The 17934-nt window shown below is 37.5% G+C and overlaps 1 protein-coding gene across 1 annotated transcript in view; it reads left to right on the forward strand.

Moving 5' to 3' along the window:
- Positions 1 to 17934, forward strand: part of LOC309439343 (potassium voltage-gated channel subfamily KQT member 1-like) — a gene marked incomplete at its 5' end in the record, with an annotated part of 488884 nt that overhangs the window by 265841 nt on the left and 205109 nt on the right. Inside the window, 3 exons of the mRNA XM_082051807.1 lie at positions 8433 to 8508; positions 12018 to 12112; positions 13079 to 13119. Of these exons, the coding sequence (XP_081907933.1) occupies positions 8433 to 8508; positions 12018 to 12112; positions 13079 to 13119 (212 nt within the window). The remainder of the gene's footprint in view (positions 1 to 8432; positions 8509 to 12017; positions 12113 to 13078; positions 13120 to 17934) is intronic.

Genomic DNA, 17934 nt, shown 5'->3' on the forward strand with positions numbered 1-17934 from the left:
CAGTTACCCCAAGCCTGCAGATCAGTCCTCCTTTTTCCTTATCATCATTAAGGGAAATACATATTGTCACTTTTTTTTTTTTTTTTTTCCTTCCTGCTGAGTCATTCTATAAATAAAATAAGTCTTCATTTGGGACAACCAATTGCCTTAAAATCCTCAGTGAAGTAAGCCTCATGGCACCTCCATGACTTAGGTCACTTACTTCATAAACATATAAACTAGAGCATAGCCAGGTAAAAGGAAATGCACAAGATCACCCAGAGAGACAAAGGACAGCTAAATCAATCAATTCAAGAACCCAGAAGTTGTGTTTCCATAGCCCCTGCTGTAACTACTAAATCACAAGAGCTACTAAGGAAAGATCCTGCCAAAAGCTACTGGTTTTTGTTTTATAAAACCATGAGAAGCATTTTACTCTATTCCACTGGGTCTCTCCCTAGTACTTGGTGCAGATTAATTAATGACTTATATTTAAAATAAATGTAAAGCCTTGGTTAGCCCAAAGGCCATTGAAGTTTTAATTCTCAGAACTATCCCTTGTCTTGACTGTTACCCAGTTCTTATTCAGGCAAGATAGAAATTAAGATTAATGACCCCAAACAAACTGGTATTTCAGAGAATCAGTCTTTGCCAGGCATTATATTCTCATGACAGAAAATCATTGAGGCATAAATACAGTGCTCAGTCATTGGTGTATATTAACAACACCACGTTGTTCCCATAAATGCTGAATACAGTGAAGAGGAAAATGAAGTCTTAAAGTTCATTAATTTGAGCTGTGGCATTTTTTAAAGAGAGCAAACCAGAGCTCATAGAATAAGGCTGTAGCGTTCTAGTTCCCCCTGCATGGCTGTGAATGCTATTCGTGTTCCAGAAAGGCATCTTCTCTGCTGGGAGGTTGTTTGGACTTGGTGATGGCTGATTGTCTGGTGCCTTTTACTAGCTCAGCATTCAGTTCTGTTGGCCTTTTTTAAAAGGCGAATTGATGAAGACCAAGCCTTAGAGAAGTGAAAAAATACCTTTATCTGCCAGGATCAGCAGCTGCTGTAATATGTGGGATTAAAACATGTCATTGTCTGATGGCATTTGTTCACCTCCCAAGAAGGTAGTTGTGGCTAGATATTGTTTTCTAAGTAAATGAGTACCGGTGTAAAGAAGAGAGCATTTCACCTATTCTGGGACCAGAAGTAGTCATGGTACAGTGAGTACAAGAAGTTATTGTGGCCATTTCTAGCAGCAGTTTGTTCAGAGGGAAAATAAAAATAAATAAATAAAAAAGAAATCTTTCTGTATTTTTATTTCCATACTGAAAAGACATCCCTATAACATCATCTTGTTTGTTCTGACACTGCAGGAAGAATGGAAGAAATAAAATGGCAGAAAATAGCCCCAGAACTTTTATTTTGCTGCCAACAAAACATAGAGGAAAGATGTAACCAAAATATCCAATGGTTACTTAACTCTCAGAGACAGTTCAGCTGATAAATTGTTGTTCGAGGGCAGTTGGGCTTCCAGACACAAGAGCGTTCTGTAGTAAGCTTAATTACTCATTTTAATTATGCATTTTAATTAGCAAGGGACTAACACAGAGCTTTTCTCTCACTTTCTCAATAAACCCACTTTGTAATATTACAGAATAAACTTGTAACTGAAGAATCCAACTGTCTAGAGTTGAGGAAAACAACTCAAAGTTCAAGGTGTTTTCTTCCTCATTAATTCACATTCAGTGAGCAGGTTGCACGTACTTCTGATTATTTTCAGGAGCTTTCTACTTTTTTTTTTAATTTTGTTCATAGACAACATAAAGAAAACACCCTGCCTTGCATCTTCTCTCAGCAGTGTTTATGTCAATATATTGTCTGGCCAGTTGCTCCCTATAAATGATGTCTTAGTTCTCCCTCTTCTAACAGTGTTTCTTCTCAGAGCTGTTCTTCTGTCCCTGCACTGTCTTCCCTGCCATAATCCCTAGGAGCACTGCTGTAGGAAATCTGCTTGCTTTCTCATGCACTTCAGGGAAGGCCAGGTTAGAGTGGCAAGTAGAAGCAGAGACAATTAATTGCATTCTGGAATGAATTCAGAGAGGCATCGGTGTGTATGGGGAAGGAGGGAGGGAGGGAGGGAGGGAGGGAGGGAGGGATGGATGGATGGATGGATGGATGGATGGATGGATGGAGTGACCAATGCCACAATCTTCAGCAAAATAAACAAGTGCCAGAATTATAGCCCCTCATGAATATGTCACTTCTGTACTCATTTCTACTTTGCCTGGGACTGTACCTGCTGATGAGGAATTTGCAGAATCTGCAGCATTCCTTCATAAATTGAGGCTGTCAGTAGAGCTTGGTGAAGCCAAATAGGCCTCCAGGCTACTCTGCTTTGAGAGAAGAAAATCCTAATTTATCTATGGTTTTGAGCCAAATGTGACCTTGAAAAGAAGTTCAGATAAGGATGTGGTTAGAATGGAGATGTGGTAGGTTTAAGGTGGGATTCTGATTATGAATAATGGCAAAAATAAAGTTGTGCCAATGTCTTTTGAAATATTCTCTCATGTTTCAGTGCAAATAACATATTATAAAATTTCCATCATGTAAGTGATGGAAATTCTCCAAAAGTATCTGATCTTCACAAGGCTGTGATGAAATGTTACAAGCCTGGAAACCTCGTCTGTTACATTTATGTCGTACTTCTGTGCTGCTCCTGGCTTGGGATGAGCTCTGGAGTCAGAACCATTGCCTGACATTTCCAGGTGTTTGCATGTCAGGTTCAAGCTGAAACCTTCTCTTAACTTGAGCAGTTTAAAAGGCTCAAAGCGTTTCGTCTGGCTTCACTTAGCTGAAGGCGGCACTGATTTTCTTTTCATTTATTGGTAGGAAGATTTTTCATTTGGACATTGTAAATTCCCTTACCATTTAAAACACATTATATAAGCCTCTTTTCTTTATGGTTCTTGTGATGAGAACCATCTCTCTCCACCATTTGTCTCCATCAACAGAAGGTCCACATACTGTGTGTGAGTATATATGGACTAACTGCTGCACCTTTCTGTAATAAACTCTCTAGTTTTACGTCCTTTATTGTTGCTGTTTTCCCACCCTTCTTGTCCTCCAATAATTTATTGTTGCATGCTGTCCATATGATGGGATAATTACACAGTTTAGCTACACTTGAATATAGGTGATATTCTTCTGTGCTAAATGTTGCCCTTCACTAACAGTGGGATTCTGCAGTTTAATGAAAAATCTCACTTCTGAAAATGAGTGGCCTATGCTACATACATCTGGAGACAAAAAGTACCTTGTAACACCAACATCTATGTTTTACAACTGATTCTGGTAATGCTTTCAGTGCAAATAAGGCTTGCTTTATATTTTACCTAACAAAATACCAGCCCATTTGAGATGTGTGCATGAGAAAAATTAAAGTTATGACTGAGAATCAAAGTTCTTTCCAAGAAACATAGCCAGAAAGTGAATACTCTTAATCAAATGTGATGGGAAAACATGAAGGCAGATGGAGGGCTGAGCTTCTGAAATGACTTCTTTACACTTCAGATGCCATCACTGACTTAGTCACTGTGCTGACAAGATTAACAACCCTGGAATAGATGATGATGTATTTTACTCTGGGCAGGAGTTACATTATCCAATTACCAGTATTAAAATATAGTTAGTGTGACTTTATATGCATTTTGCTGCTAAGGAATCAAAAGATAACAAATAAATGAAGCTCAGCAGTAATCCAGGTATTGTAAGCATGTATCCTCAAACCAGTTTTGCAAACTGGGACAGAGAGCTATAATTGACCTTGCTGAAGTGGCCTTTATTTTCCACAGTTCATGATCAAAGTAGTTACATTACACTGAATAACTCTTCTAATTCATGACACCTGAATAAATGGCAGGAAAAGCAGCCTGGAATGCATGTTCCCCTATCTGCTGCCATCTTGCAGTGCAGCCTGAATAAAGTCCTTCTCCTTATCTCTACACTGAAGTCAACTCTAAAGATTAAAAGATGCTTCTGGACTGAAAGGTGCATCACACTGATAACAGGCTTGTGTGGAGACATGAGCTGTGTCTCAGCATGCTCTGGAACTGTTGTAACTTTGCCTGGGTTTAGGGTCCATTTCTATATCTGTTTTTCACTTAAAATATTCCCTGGCTGTTCCAAAGCACATTAAGCTAAAAGTTGTTGAACTCCATACAAAAGAAGAAAAGAAGTATGTCTGAACTGGCCAACACAAGCTTTTAACAAACAGAGTACTATATAAAATAAATTTTTTAAAAATCCCTACAGAGTTGATTTGGATTTGATCATCATTGTTTCCTCCTCTGGTTCAGTTATTTTCAACTGAAAATGTCTGGCTTCTTTGGCTTAAGCTATTGCCTTCGTGCAGTTGAAAATAAATAAATAAATAAATAAATAAATAAATAAATAAATAAATAAATAAATAAAGTCTTTAATGCATCGAAGTGTTTTAAGCTCAAAGTAGTGACTTTTCACAGTGCTCTCTGAGCCACAAGCACAGGAGCAAACCTGGGGCTGCAACACCTCCTCAGCACACCATCGTCCCACTGGGCTCTGCAGCTACATAGACTCAAAACCTGCAGAGGAGAAGGTCAAGTCAGCCAGCAACAAGGGGCCCCTTTCCTCCTCATCCACTCAAACAGTTGCTGGGGAGTTACTCAGCATCACATCAGGCTGGGGGCTGCTTGTTAACATGCATGTTCCAGGCCCTCCACCTGCCCTTCTTTTTCCCTGCCCTACCACAGGGATGTGACAGCCCAGGAGTGCATCAGCCAAACTAGGAAAGACTCATTGTAGTTGAGGATAGGTTTGACTGCCTTTAAAACTGAGCATCGTTCTGAGCAATCAGGTAACAGAGAGGTAAGGAACACATGCTGTTGCATGTCCAAGGCTTGGGTCCCACTTGAGGACATAGTTATAGATGATGTCAGTATCATTTAATGGATCCAAGTACATGTTATTTCAGCAGACATTTCATGGTATCCATTGTAGTTACAGATGTTACAAACTTCCATTATTATTTTCTTACTGTGCTCATAACTTTCCAGAACCATGATCACTTAATCTTGTTCTCGTCATTTTATTCTCCTTTATAGTCCTTCCAGGAAAGGTTTTAACAAAACCTTCTTACATATTGTTTAGGTTAAAAGATGGGAAAGTACTCCATTGTTTGTCAATAAACCTCTATTCATATTCTTTTGAGCAAAACATAGACAAAAACATCCAATAATAACATGCCACCTCAGCATGGACCCCATCCTTACCAGGTCTAGAGTATATGATTGGTTTTATGGGTAAAGCTTTGAAACAATTTAAATAATTTTTAATATACTGGAGAGCATCTCTTACTGTGTGTGTGTGTGCCACTGCCCTCTGCTGCACAGAGGCAGGAGAGCTTGCCTGCTTTCATAGGGGCAGAGGTGTAGTCACTGATTCACCCATATTCCTCCTTAGAGTAAGTGCTCAGGTCCTGCTGAATTCATCTGGGGGCTAGAGCTATGAAAGTAGTTAAATCTTCACCTCCATGGGAGTTAGACACCATAATACCTGTGAAGATGTATCCATTTCTGTCTTCTGTCAGTAGAATATACCACACGGAAAGATTGTGCAAGTATGGTGTCCACCACAACCCCCTAGGTTGTTGTTTCATGAGCTGCATGTCTCAAAATGTCTCAGAAGTTCACTGCAAGCAGTGTTGTGTTTCTGCTGGGGATTACTAAAGCAGGACCTAAAGCACCTCTGTCCTTTTGTTCTCTCCAATCATATGCTCCTGGCACGTAACACACAGACACCCTCCAGGCTGAAATGGCTTTGCCCAATCCAAATTTTGGGGTTAAAATATAAGGATTAGCAGAATAAATGCATTGGGTTAAATACAGGGATAAATGTAACCCAGCCAGTAATAGGTGTAATTATCCATTCTGGACATCAGTGCTAGGTAACTATGAAAATCCAGTAACGTCTCCAAAAATGTTTAGGATCACGAGCAGCCACACTGCCACAACCCCCCGCTGGGAGGACAGCCCTGCTTATGATACAGAGCAGGAACTTCAACTCATCTGCAGCTGCTCTCTGTCATCTAGAGCTGCTGTGCTTCTTATGGATTTATAGGGGGAAATTAAGATAACACATCTATATATCTCAGTCTATGGATTTGCACCTTTTCACGCTGTATTTTTTTATTAAAGCCAGATTTCATGTAGCTCTGTCTCTCAGTTTAATACTAGTGATCATCAAATCTGAACAGTAACTTATTTTTCAAAACTTGCTCCCAATGAGATTGGGGTAAATTTTGCCGGTTGGAACAGGCCACTATCAAGTGCTTTTGAATCACAGTCAGGTGATTTTCCTTGCTTTATTTCACAAATAAATAGCTTTTCTCTCTAAAAATGATGCTTGTTCAGTTTTGCATCAGGTTCAAAGAGTCAGCCTCACGGTTTTGGACACTTAAACTTGGTAATACATTAGAGAAAATTCTGTAGCCCTGATTTCTTCTGAAGGAGGGCAATTATGAGGAAAATACTGCCTTGTTTTATTTCCATCTCTGACTTCTTCAAGCATGTCTATTTGAGGCTGTTTAGACAATACATGAACTATTTCTTATGGATTACCCTAAAAACACCCAAAAATCTTAAGCATATGTATATGGAGTTTCACATCATTTAGAGTGAGGGGGTAATTTCAAGCTTTTGTCTTAACTAGTACACAAAGAAAACAGTATAAACCCTAAACCTTAAATTGTACTTATGTTCTGGTTGCAAATATATATGTGTATATATATATATATGTTATATATATATATATATATATAACTTGTACAAGCTGACAGACAAAGATTTCGCTATCAAATATGTGCCATTCGCAAGCAAAATGCTGTTGCTATTCTAGTCACTGGCTGCAGGAGCTCAGCTGGGGCCCTGATTGTCAATCTGCGAGCTATTCTTTCACTATAATAAAGATCCTGTAGGCTAAACTACTAGTAGGCCATCGGTGACACTTCTGAAATCCCTTTGATGGGCTTACACAAATGCAAAGATTCGTACTTAGCAATGGTGCTGATGGTATAGAAGTTGTTGAATCTGCTCACCCTGTGTTGTCTTCTGTGTGTTTGCATGTATGAGTGTGTATACATGTGCATGAATATACATAGATATTTGAAGTGTGAGGATTTATGCAGTATAACCTGAGTTTCATGCATATTTTTGCATGTTTTTTATATTAAACTGGGAAGAAGAAGAAAAAGGTGCTTAAAGCTTATTTTTAAAGCCCTCTTCCTGTAGTATCTCACCCAATCAGAAGCACTAATTTTATCAAAGAGAAATTATAAAAATGAAAAATTATGCTAGTTCTTAAATACAGTCCCTGTTTGTTTAGCTTTTATTTATTTCACTTTGAAATAATGCACTGTAATCTTTCCACTTTTTAAAGACTTTATCTCTGTAATATAGCATCCAAGTAGGTGGCATTTTCCCTGGTCAGATACACTGGGAAGAAGCAGAGTTTGTGTTTTCAGGGGACTTGGGAAACTTACTGGCAAACTCTCCTAGGGTTATCATCACATATTCAAGATGATGTCTGTATGGAACATAGACTTCCTAACAATGCTGCTTCCTTAGAAGGAAAATTTTGTTTTCTCTGTTTCACTCATTTTTAATAAATGAAGAAGTCCATGGGGAAGGAGTCAGTCCTTAAATAAAATACTTGTTCTTATAATTACCATATTCCTGTTTCCTTTCTGCCCTATTCAAAATTCATGGTAAATAAGAGGGTGTGGTAATTAATTGCAAGCTGAATGGCACAACTAATGTTGTGCAAATACAGTGTCCTCTGAGCAAAGTGATATTGCAAAGTTATAGTATTGTCAAGTTCTGTGTTTGAATACCAATACAGCCACATGTACACAAAGTCTTGTGTGCCAAGAGGGTGTGTTTTGTTAGTTTTATTTTTTTTTTAGATGGGATACTTCAATGTTCCTTTCCTTCCTAGAGAATTTAAAGTACTTTTTAAAGGGCTTAATTTTGTGCAATAGAGCTTATGGGCAAACAGTCAATAAAAACAAAATAAGGAATACAGTCATGGTTCTAAAAAACATTCCACATTCTTCAAACTGATGCCAATTGTGTGCATTGACAGTAATCCTGTCTAATCCCCTCCACACATGTAATCTTTGTACACCTGCTTTCGTTGTCTAACTTACCAGTTTTTATACTTAGAACCACAATATACAAGACGGTACAGCAATAGAATAAAATGCACATGTACACGCAGTGTGTTATGGCACAATTTTGCATTGCAGACATATAACATATTTTTAGTCTTTGGTGCTTAGAGTCAACATCTTCCATTAAGTTATTTTTCTTACCTCTTTTTCCCCCACTGGTGCATGTCTGTATTTGTGTTTCTTGGCAGTTTAACTGAAGCGCATCGAACAGCTGTAAAAGTCATCAGGAGGATGCAGTATTTTGTAGCCAGAAGAAAATTTCAGGTAAGCAGCACCATTAAACATAAGTACAAATTGTAGGCTTAAATATATGACACTGAAAGTGCTCTGAGAGTTAACTTGGTTTTGTGCATGAGATTGTAATAAGTCAAATGTAGTGTTTAGGGTCTTGGCCTCATACTTAGCTTATGTGGATTTTTTCATAGCAAGGGCAAAACTATCAACTATCTATGGGTATTGTATGATATGAAAAAGTTCTGAATTTGTGGAGTCAGCATAGTTACTTTTCACTTCTCATTTTCACTGCATTTGTTTTGTTGGGGTTCTGTTTGTTTTACTGTACTGACTAATATATGAACTACTTACCCACCTGCTAGAAGAAGCAAAGAAAAGACTCTGTTGAAGTGTCTACTAAAATACTGTTACTGTCTATACTGATCATTTAATGACTGGTTCAAGAATGTTCAACTAATTGTGTGGTATAAATGGCCGACAGATCAATAGACCTTAATGATGAGCACGATGCTGTGTAAAGCTGCTTTCACCTTTACAGCCCACATTTCCAAATTTGTTTCCCAGAATGGGACATCATAGAGAGACTTTATTTTGCAACATCATGAGGCATCTGCCCTCTATAAATTTGCTGTCTTTATGAAATCTTAAGTTAAATTTCTCCATCAGGTTGCAAAGTGCTCCAAGTAGATGTGCTTATTTTGCCGGTTTAGTAAGGCCTATTATGATAAAACTTGTTTGGAATGTGACTCTGATATCATCATTCTCATCACTCATGTGCTGGTGAAGTGATGGAAATGAATAATTAACTCCTGAATTGATTTTCAGAGCTCCTTTCATTTCCATCTGAAAGTTCATGCTGTTTTGTCCAAGATGGTCCACTGCAAGTTAATCAACTTTCGTAATTCTTTTGAAGAGGTTTTAAAAAGATAAAATAAGAACCTAAATTTCAAGCAAGTTTGATTACAGCTGAGCACTTAATTGCAAGGGTTAGAAGGCTGAGATAAGCTCACAGCAGTCCAAAGGCTCTGAATTAGAGGAGACAGAATAGCACATACATTTCCCAAGCTCATGGCAGAAATTTATCTACAGCTGGCCTTACCTTATGAAAACGAGGATAAGTCATTTTGTTTAACTCAGCACACATGAGGAGAGCAGAATTGCATTGTAAATACACCAGAGAGATAAATACGATGGGGGAAAAAAATTAAAGACATAATTCCTGGAAAATAAAATCGGTATATAAATGAGTTAGGATTAAATTAGGAGATTTCAAACCACCGGAGACCTAATATTCTGGAGCTGTCAGCCAACAGCAGCCATACCAAACCCTAAAAACTGAACTTGTTCAGTCTATGGAGAGGACTCTGAGTTTGTGTTAGTGACAGGGAAAAAGAAGGAGTTTTCTTGCATTTTTTTCTTCCTTGAGGCTGTGAAATAGAGCTTATAGGACTCCCCATGCTAATTAGATTTTGGAAGTTCGAAACTGGGTAATATTATTTAGAGTTTTGCATTAGGAGTTCTAAGCTTGCTGGATGTAGACTGCTGAGCCCTAATGGCCAGGATTTGGGATTATGAACAGAATGAAAGTTAAAGAAGTTCTTCAAGTTGTGCATTTACTAAACCTCCCTGGAAGCCCATTACTTCCCTTCTTAAGTTGTATTGTACTAGCATTTCTTAATAAAAACATGACAAGAGATTGTGCCAAAGTTTGGCAGCACATAAGATGCTCGGATCTAAAACGTTATGGGAAAAGAAGAGAGAAAAATGGTGAAAGTTGGAAGGATATTTTGATTATGCCTTAGAGAGGACTCAGGCAGACTGCAGTGTACGGTACTTTGCAACTATAGAATTCAAAGCTGATGATTTGTTAAAAGGGATAACAGATAGAGGACTTCTTTTGAGGGAGAAAGGAAATTTAATTTGGAATGAGTAGAATTAATTATGCACATAGTAGCCCATGGGATTGAGGGGAGGGAGGTGGGAAAAATCCCCAGCACATCTTGGCTCTGCGCCATGCATCATGTTTAAATAGAGTGTCCAAAGAAAAGGACAGAGGATCTAGCCAAAATGCTCTCAAAGCATCTCCACTAGTCGATCTAAAGAGTGATACTGGCACTGCTTCTCTGGGTGAAGACAATAGGCTGCTTTTCTGGCCAGAAATAGTGATGTGTCAGCGTCTGCAAAAAGTGAAGCTGGGGAAGGAAAAAAAAAAAAAGGCAATAAACTGAAAGCTGAAACCTCCCTCCCCCGCAAAGTATTTCTTCTCACAAATGCACATAAAAGTTGATGCACGCTACCAAAATGATGAACTCTTCTGAAAGTAATAATGCAGGTAAGTGATGATGGCTGAGCACAAGGAAAACATTTTATCACAAAGAGCTTTTGCTTCTCCATTCATTTTGCAGGATTTTTTTTTCCATTCCAGTTCCATGCTTTAATTTGAAATTTCTAGGATCCTGTGGCTGCCTTCCAAGCATGACTCCAGCACATACTGTAGGTGTCCAATGCATGTGTGCAGTGGAGCATGTTAATGGCTCTGGCTGAAGCTGTGACAGTGGAAACAGACAACAAGATGACTAATGAGCTGTTGTCAGTAATTTCCAATTACTAGATTTGCAGTTTACCTTTCTTTTTTTCTTCTTTTCTTGAGTTGGAGCCAAAAAGTAGACATCTTGCCCCACATTTCCCATAGGGGTTGGTATGGCTCTAAAAAGGCTGGTATTTTTGAAAGGACAGCATTTATGCTTATTCTGCCACATGCACAAGTTACTTTTACTTGATAAAATTTTACAATGCTGTGCTGTGTATAATCGCATAGTTTTATGCAAATTCTCTAGACTTGTTTCAGAATTCTGCCTTGGTAGTTACAACAAGAAATCACAGCTTGGGAAGCATCTGGATTCTCATCAGAATGGGCATATGGCAGGTTTTTTATCTGAACATTTTTGTTTACTTGAATTGCGTATTTTTTTTTCTGACTTAGTGGGTAACATTAAAGACAAAAAAGTGCAAACAAAATCTACGTGCAACAGTCATCAGACTTATGCAAAGCATCTGTCCTCCCAGTTGCTTAAGCAATAATATTTCTGTCACCAGACATCTTTAGTCTTTAGAGGCGTTTGATTCCGGGTCCAAGTGTTATGAATTGGGCTAGTCTCCGTGTTTCAGTCCTCTGACATTATGATTAACATATGGTTTTGGAATGAGCCAAGAAATATCACACATGGTAGCCTTAGATAAACTATATATCTTGGTTTTGTGTTTTTTAAATACACTGTGAAGGTCTAATATTTTGCTCAGTATGAAGTAACATGAAGACATGACTCTTAACTGACAGTGATGAGAATCATTTGGCTCCGTCTCCACAATAAATATGCACTCCTACAATGCCTACTTATGTTTTATTCATTGCAACAGCCATTTCAAAATGGAAAGCAAATAGTCTCTGGAAGATAAAAAGTAGAATGATGGCGTGTCTGAAATAAACTGAAGTTTAAACTATGCTTACCTTTCAATCTCACGTATGACTTATTTCACAGCAAGCTCGGAAACCGTATGATGTACGCGATGTGATTGAACAGTACTCACAAGGACACCTCAATATGATGGTTCGGATAAAAGAACTTCAAAGAAGGTAGGCCCTGTCTACCTCATGAAATATTTGATTTCTCTGGTGCCAGCTGGCTTTAGGGGAGATGTGTTCTTAATGAACAGTAATTGTCCAAAATTGCAAGCACAACAGGGAGCACAATATCTAGAGGATTTAACTTGGAGCCATTTTTAACCCTTTTTATGACCAAGTTCACAATCCTCCTCCCCTCCTCCTCCAAATTATATAAATTAAAAGAAATTATTAAGGTGCATGCTGTGAAGTTTATAGTATGAAGTGACCTTTTCTGCTCTCTTTTTAGTAAAGGAAAACTTTTCAAATAATGATTTACCTTTCTATCCAGGCTCTATGGTTCTCTGCGTCTGAGAGAAATCTGTTTCACTTGTGCTTCCCTCTCTATCTGGAACTTTTCCCTTCCCAAATTCCTCCTTGCACATGCTTCCTCCAAGTTTTGGGATCACAGCTGAAATATTTTGTCACAAAATTATTCTCTTCTGTTTCAGCACAAAGTCCTCTTCTCTTTACAAATTAACACTGTGGACTGGGACACCGGAATGAACTCCTCTGGCCCTTAAACGAAAAAAAAAAAAATCCTATTGAACGGAATCTACTGTGTCAACATATATAGTTATTAAATCCGCCTGCATGAGATTCAAGGAATAGTTGCAAATGTTATTAAGAAGCCATTCTGTTTGTATAGTCTTTGTTATTAGATTACATATGACACAGGAGAACTATATTTTAGTTACAACATGAAAGTATAAGAAATAAAACATTAATACTCATGAAAATAATAATAATATGGTTTGATTTTGGAAAAAACTCTGAAGAACTAACTGCTGATGGTATGTGCAGAAAGTCATAGTAGTCTCATGTTTTTACTTGCTTTGTTTTATGTTTAAAGCTACTGCAAATTCTCTGCTTTTCTGAGCAAGAAATTTTAAGTTACTTGGTAACTGAGCTGTTGGTAACGCTCTTTTTGCTTTTCAGATTGGACCATTCTTTGGGAAAGCCAGGCCTTTTCCTCCCAGGTATAGTGACTGCATTTTATATAAAATGATTAGCTCCATAACTTCGTGAAAATACCCATGGCTATAATAATAAGGATTTATAATCCAGCCAATAATGTGTGAATATATAATTCTGTTCATAAGCCCTGGAATGACTATGGAACAATAAATACCTTTCATTCATGTGGTAGTGGAATAAATGGAAATTAAGAATAAGTGTTAAAAATGTATATCGGTTCATGATGACTTGGAAACACATTGCTGGAAAATTTTCCACAAAAATATTCTTTCTAAATCCTTTGTGCTGGCATTTGAATACCTGTTGGTTCCATTTAAAAAGCTTTCTTCCTTTCTGAACAGCCTGTGGATTTTAGGTTTAGAAAGCTCGAAGGAAGATCAGAGGTGTCATTCGGGAAGAACTGGGGTAGCCTTGAAAGCCTGAGTGATAGAAGTGGTAGGAAATACAATCATTAAAAAAGCAAGATCAGGCACAGGACAAATAATTTAGAAAAATCTCTTACATGTTGGTAGTGGTGAACAGTCTAGTATTTTTTATGGGAAAGAGAGGCCTGGTATGCTGTTTAATTGTAAGCAAATGCCAACTGAATGTAAGAAAATGCTGTGATATATCCATGAAAAATTAATCTGATCCTAGGGTGAAGAAGGAGATTTTCAAGACATACAGGGAAGTACACATGTCTTTGCATGTGACTTGCTGTACCACCTGCAGTGGCTGCTAATGCAACCCCAGATGATTAAGGGGGGGGGGGGGAAAAAAAGTTCAAGTCAAAATCTGACATGTCTTTTATCACTCATTATCATTTTTTTATCAAAAATTATTGCTTTGACTTAATATGTGGAAAAAAAACACTGGCTTACAGAGGTAAGATAAGTCGGCGTAGCCTCATATTCAGAATTCATGATGGATGTCTTACTGGGGAGAGCATCATAGGACTTCAGAGATATTTGGCAAATCCATAATCTATGTTCTGGAGAAGATTATGGCATCTGTGTCCATGCAACTCGTTTCCCTTGTTAGTCCTTTCTTGCAAAATTACTGCTGAATAGCTGCTTTGAGACAGCTCTCTTAGATACAAAAGCATGGTGGCCCTGCTAAGAATGATGTCTACCTCCACAGCATGCCAAATCTACAAAGTCATACCTCTTGCAAAAAAATATGGATCTGCCCTCAAATTGACTGAGTAAATACTGACTGGGAAAAGGGTTGTTTGAGATGGAAAACCTTTTAAGCTCAGTTATGAGTCTGCAAGACCAAAACCAAAAGTTACTTGATACAGTAGTTATTTTATCTAAACCTCCCACAAATCCAAAAATAAGTGGTTCCAGATAAACAGTCTGCAGAACTAAAACTAGGCTTAGATTATTAGTCCTCGTATTACCTAACCCACCAATAATCAAGTGATGAACAGTGATGAATGGTTGTAGTATCGCTCTGTTTGGGGGGGAAACAAACTCTTGCATTGCCCTTCTCCTCTTGAAAAAGCGTTCTTCCTGAGCTTTCCTCAGAATGGATGGCTTATTCTATATTGAAAATGTATTTTCAATATGATATTTTTACAGTTCAAAGGCACTGCTAAAAATCTCATTTGTAAACAATAGGGATCTTTCCTCCAGAATGTGTTATTCTTGTATTGATGGCAAGCAAAAGTGAAATGACAATGCAAAGAAAAGTAAACTGCCAAGAACAAAAACATGAGAAGAATTTTCCTTTCCAGCTCCTTTTTTTTTTTTTTTCCTGTTTTATTATACTCCCATTCAAAGAATCTTAAGGTCTTATTCCAAGCCTGTTGAAATGAATGGGAGTCATTCCAGTGACCTCAGTGAGTTTTAGATCAGGCTGTTACTGAAACCCTCTTGTCAACTCTGATAATATTATAAGAAGTAATTGCACTGTGTCTATAGTATTATTACCTTACAAAAGTGAATGACGTCACACAAGATCCAGAATCTGAATTCATTGGAAGCAATTATTGTTATTTTTCAAGTTAGTTTCTCAAAGATAAAAAACACTAAAAGCTGTGTTAAAACAAGATAACGATACAAGAACAGAATAAAAGCTATGCTGGGTCAGACCAGTTCTGACTCCGACAGAGCCAAAAGCAAGGCACTTTGGGAGATGTATAAAAAAAAGGGCATGCATAAGCCTCTAACCTTCCGGTAAGCTTTCAGCCATTTGCAGATCAGAGACTTCCTGACATCATTTCCGTATATTTCAAAGTGCTAACTGGTTTGTCCTCAACAAGTTTGCCTAGTTTCCCCTGTAAACTTTTAACATCTGTGATACGTTGTGACAAGAATCTTTGTGATTTAATTTTCACATGCACATACATAGTGAGGAATCCTCCCTTTTCACTTGTTTTGATCAACGCACTTAATAGCTTTCTTCGAAACTCCTAGTTTCAGGAGTGGGCTTGAAAACATTAATATAATGAATACATTTTCCAAAGACTTGAATCCCGTGAGTATACTCAGCAGGCTGTGTCCTAGCCTCATTAGAAGCCCATCTCAGTGTTCCAGGTAATACAATTTTGAAAGATCTAACGAAGATTCCTGTAATAATAAACAAACCCCTTAACAATTGGAACTGTTGCTATAGAGGCAACAGTTAATAAAATTTATTGAATTAACAAGGCAGATGCTAATGTAATGATATAAATAAGATGAGTGTAATACTTGACCTTTAGTACACATGATGGAGTTAATTGCTTTTGAATGCAATTTTTGAGACTTTACTATAGCTTTTCAGGGGCAAAGGTGAAGAATAATGCCAAGGTAAAACAAAAGGTCCAGTGTTTGGATTCAGAAAAGTACGCAAAAGACTGATGTTAATCTGCAGTTCATCTGAACCTCTTGGGTCTGCATAACACAGGTGGGAATCCCTGCAGAAAAAGGCTTTCTTGTAAAATTTTGACAGTTCCATTGTTTGCCCTTTTTCCCATTAAATGCCACCTAAGCTTTCTGATGCTATTTCCTTCCCAACTGTCAAGAAGGAAATTGGGTCACAATATCTTTTAAAGCATAATGAATATGCTTAGTTTAATTTTTATCTTTAAAGTGGATTAATATTTGAAATGAGAGATACCCCTATCTCTGTGGGAACTGATTTATTCCCTTCTGGAGACAAAATCCATGGCAACTTGGTCAAAAATAAAACACTTAGGACATTTTCCATAGCTGTCACATGTTCACAATCTTGTCTCTGAAAGTTCATTTCATTACTGGGTTGATCTATCTCAATGCAAAGAGCTAGCAGAAATATCACTGCAGATCATTTGCTGTTCATCCAGGTTCTCTGAACAGTTATGAATTCCATCCTTAATAAAAAGCTAATAAAGAAACTTGCATTTTGTTTTGAATTTGGTATATTAACTTTTTTATACATAGTATAATGAAAGTGTGTCTAAGTCCTGCCATCAGCACCTTCTAGAGGAAGGACAGGAGTGTGATGTAGTTCATACCAGATTCAGTGTATATGGCTTCTCTCTAACAACTTGGTTATGTTGTTCCTCATGAGCCACTTGAGCAAGTTGTGTCATCTCAGAGGTTGCATAAATGAAGCAGGTAGGCAGATGGACCTTTTTTTTGTGGTTGTTTTCTTTCTTGAAAGGTGATTGCACATCTTTAACCTGGCAAGTTACTGCTAGCAGCCAGATTTTTGCAACTTGTAAAAGCTAGAGATTTCTACTTTCAGTGTATACTCTTGAACCTTCATCATGAAACAGTTAGCTTTATCACAGAGATTTCTGTGTTGCATTGTAGCCTTCTAAAGTAAGAGATTTTGGTAGTTTACTATTTCTATTTTCTTTAGGCTGTCTAAGAGAAATCACTAGCAACTGATCTAGGACTATGTCATACCTCTTTTTAATGTATTCTAGCTGTCAATTGGCTCTGACTGACAAGAAAAGAGACTCAAGTCAAAAGTCACAATGCCTAAGGCAACTATGTTATTTGCTATTTCATGGCTTCTTGGTTTAAAAGGGCAATCCTGACCTGCATTTTCAGAAGCACACCTGGTTTATAAACCTAAGAATCAATACCTTGCCATAAGCTCATCACAGTTTTCCCTACATAGATCTTTTATAGAACTGGAACAAATACAGGTCCCAAATGTTGTAGTTGCATTGTGGTAGAGAAAAGAAGGTAGTGGTGTCTCTTGCACTATCCTGTTTTCTACAGTCCCAGTACTAAACTTGTTATAACTCACTGATGTTTTGAGATATCTTTAGCGATCTGCTGTATCCTAGGTGTTAGTATGCTCAAATTCCTCATTTTCTGCTTTAAAAAAAATAAATAATGGTTTTCAGATAAATTTTAAAATTTTTGAGTTAGCATACTTCTTTCTATATTCCATATAAGTTAAAATCAAGGAAGGACTCTTACTCTGTAAAGCAGAGTAGATCATTTCCAGCTTTTACAATTTTCAGACCATCTGTCTGCAATTCATTCACTGTCATAATGTTCCCCATAAGTATTTTTTCTATCCAAATTCTTAAAAGCTTGGTATAGTACGATGAGACAGAGCACACTAATTGGGTAAAAAATTAAGATTATAGTACTGTCCCTCATTTGGTTGGTTCTTTTCATCTTACTTGTTTGAGATGGTAATTACTGTTTTTTTGTAAAAGAAAACAAACTTGAATAATGAGTAATATGTCATTTATATCATGTGCATCCACTTGGGGAAAGAGTTGGGGATGGCCTTTCATGTTTTCTCAGCTGGTGTGGGGAATACCTAAAAGCTTTAATTTTTTCTTACAAGAGCCATCTCTTGTTGTTCACTGGAAAGAGATGGGTCATATTTTGTGAAAATGATGG

Source organism: Streptopelia decaocto (assembly GCF_964273445.1).
Source record: "Streptopelia decaocto genome assembly, chromosome: 1".
Taxonomy (NCBI): domain Eukaryota; kingdom Metazoa; phylum Chordata; class Aves; order Columbiformes; family Columbidae; genus Streptopelia; species Streptopelia decaocto.